Source organism: Cavia porcellus, unplaced genomic scaffold (genome assembly GCF_034190915.1).
Source record: "Cavia porcellus strain 051 isolate PalLab524CR breed Dunkin Hartley unplaced genomic scaffold, mCavPor4.1 scaffold_9, whole genome shotgun sequence".
Classification (NCBI taxonomy): Eukaryota; Metazoa; Chordata; class Mammalia; order Rodentia; family Caviidae; genus Cavia; species Cavia porcellus.
The window spans coordinates 64,567,657-64,569,109 of record NW_026947492.1 but is presented as its reverse complement, the minus strand read 5'-3'; the positions used below and the strand labels follow the sequence as shown (position 1 = coordinate 64,569,109).

The 1,453-nt window shown below is 40.1% G+C and overlaps 1 protein-coding gene across 1 annotated transcript; it reads left to right on the top strand.

Annotated features, from left to right (window-relative positions):
- Nucleotides 1-220: 220 nt before the first annotated feature.
- LOC100713344 (olfactory receptor 51A4-like) lies at nt 221-1,158 on the top strand. The gene is given in 2 exon segments (XM_013147607.1): nt 221-308; nt 311-1,158. Coding segments are annotated over 2 exon segments (936 nt in total).
- Nucleotides 1,159-1,453: the final 295 nt, after the last annotated feature.

The following is a 1,453-nucleotide window of genomic DNA, read 5'->3' as shown; positions in this document are numbered from 1 at the left end:
AATTTGTTGTATTTACTGTTTCTGCTTTTATTTGATTTTAAAATTATTTATCCATCTATTTCTCTCCCTTCAGAATATTTGCAAGAATTGGATCCATATCACTTTTTGACAAGCCCACATTATAATTAAGAGGATAAAGCCAAGCATTTGAATCTGTTAATTTGTACTAGGAAAAGGCTCCTCACATGAACCATTCATCTTATTTCCTTACACCCTGCCAATGTCCATTCCCAACACCTCTGAAACTGAGATCTCTACTTTCTATTTCATTGGGATCCCAGGGATGGAGTTTGCCAACATTTTGATCTCAACCCCATATGTCTCATGTACATTGTGGCTATTCTGGGGAACTGCACCATCCTCTTTTTCATAAAAACTGAGCCTTCTCTGCATGAGCCCATGTATTACTTCCTCTCCATGCTGGCTCTCTCAGATTTGGGACTGTCCCTCTCTTCTCTGCCTACCATGCTTAGGATTTTCTTATTCAGTGCTTCGGAGGTTTCCCCTAATGCTTTTGCCCAAGAGTTTTTCATTCATGAATTCCCAGCTATGGAGTCATCAGCACTTCTTATCATGTCCTTTGATCAATTTGTTGCCATTTATAACCCTCTGAAATATACCTCCATCCTTACCATGGCCAGAGTCACTCAAATTGGAGTTGCTTTTTCTCTCAAGAATGTTCTGTTGATTTTACCTTTCCCTTTCACTCTGAAGCGTCTGAGATACTGTAAGAAGAACCGCCTCTCTCATTCTTACTGCCTCCATCAGGATGTCATGAAGCAGGCCTGCTCTAGCAACAAAGTCAGTGTCGTCTATGGCTTATTTGTGGCTCTCACAGGTATCGTGGACATAACCTTGATTTTCTTGTCCTATGTGCTGATCCTGAAAGCAGTGTTGAACATAGCATCACAGAAGGAAAGGCTCAAGGTCCTCAACACCTGTGTCTTCCACATCTGTGCTGTGCTTATCTTCTATGTGCCTGTGTTCTCCCTTACAATCATCTACCGGTTTGCCAAACACAGTTCTGTGTTACTTAGGATCCTCATGGCTGATATTTTCCTGCTGGTGCCTCCACTCATGAACCCCATTGTATTTTGTATGAAGAGTCAGCAGATAAGAAATCTGCTCTTAGAGAGACTGTGTCTGAAGCAAAGTTGACAAGAAGCTAAGTCATGCAAAGCACAGCAGGTAAAGGACACCAGAAAAAACACAATAAAGCCATAGGAACCATGCTGTCTCTGAATTCCTTCACAAGGTAAGCTGTTAAAATGTTAATTAAAGAATCAGATCCATGAGCCTTTTGATATAGGATTAGGGCCCAACATAAACACTGAAAATACTTTCTTCTAATACATGAGCATTACTCAAAATGTGAAAAGTTTTCTCCGAGCTTAGAGGAATACTCACTTTTTTAATTTGAAAGTTGATATTATACATTTATGTGACACCTGGA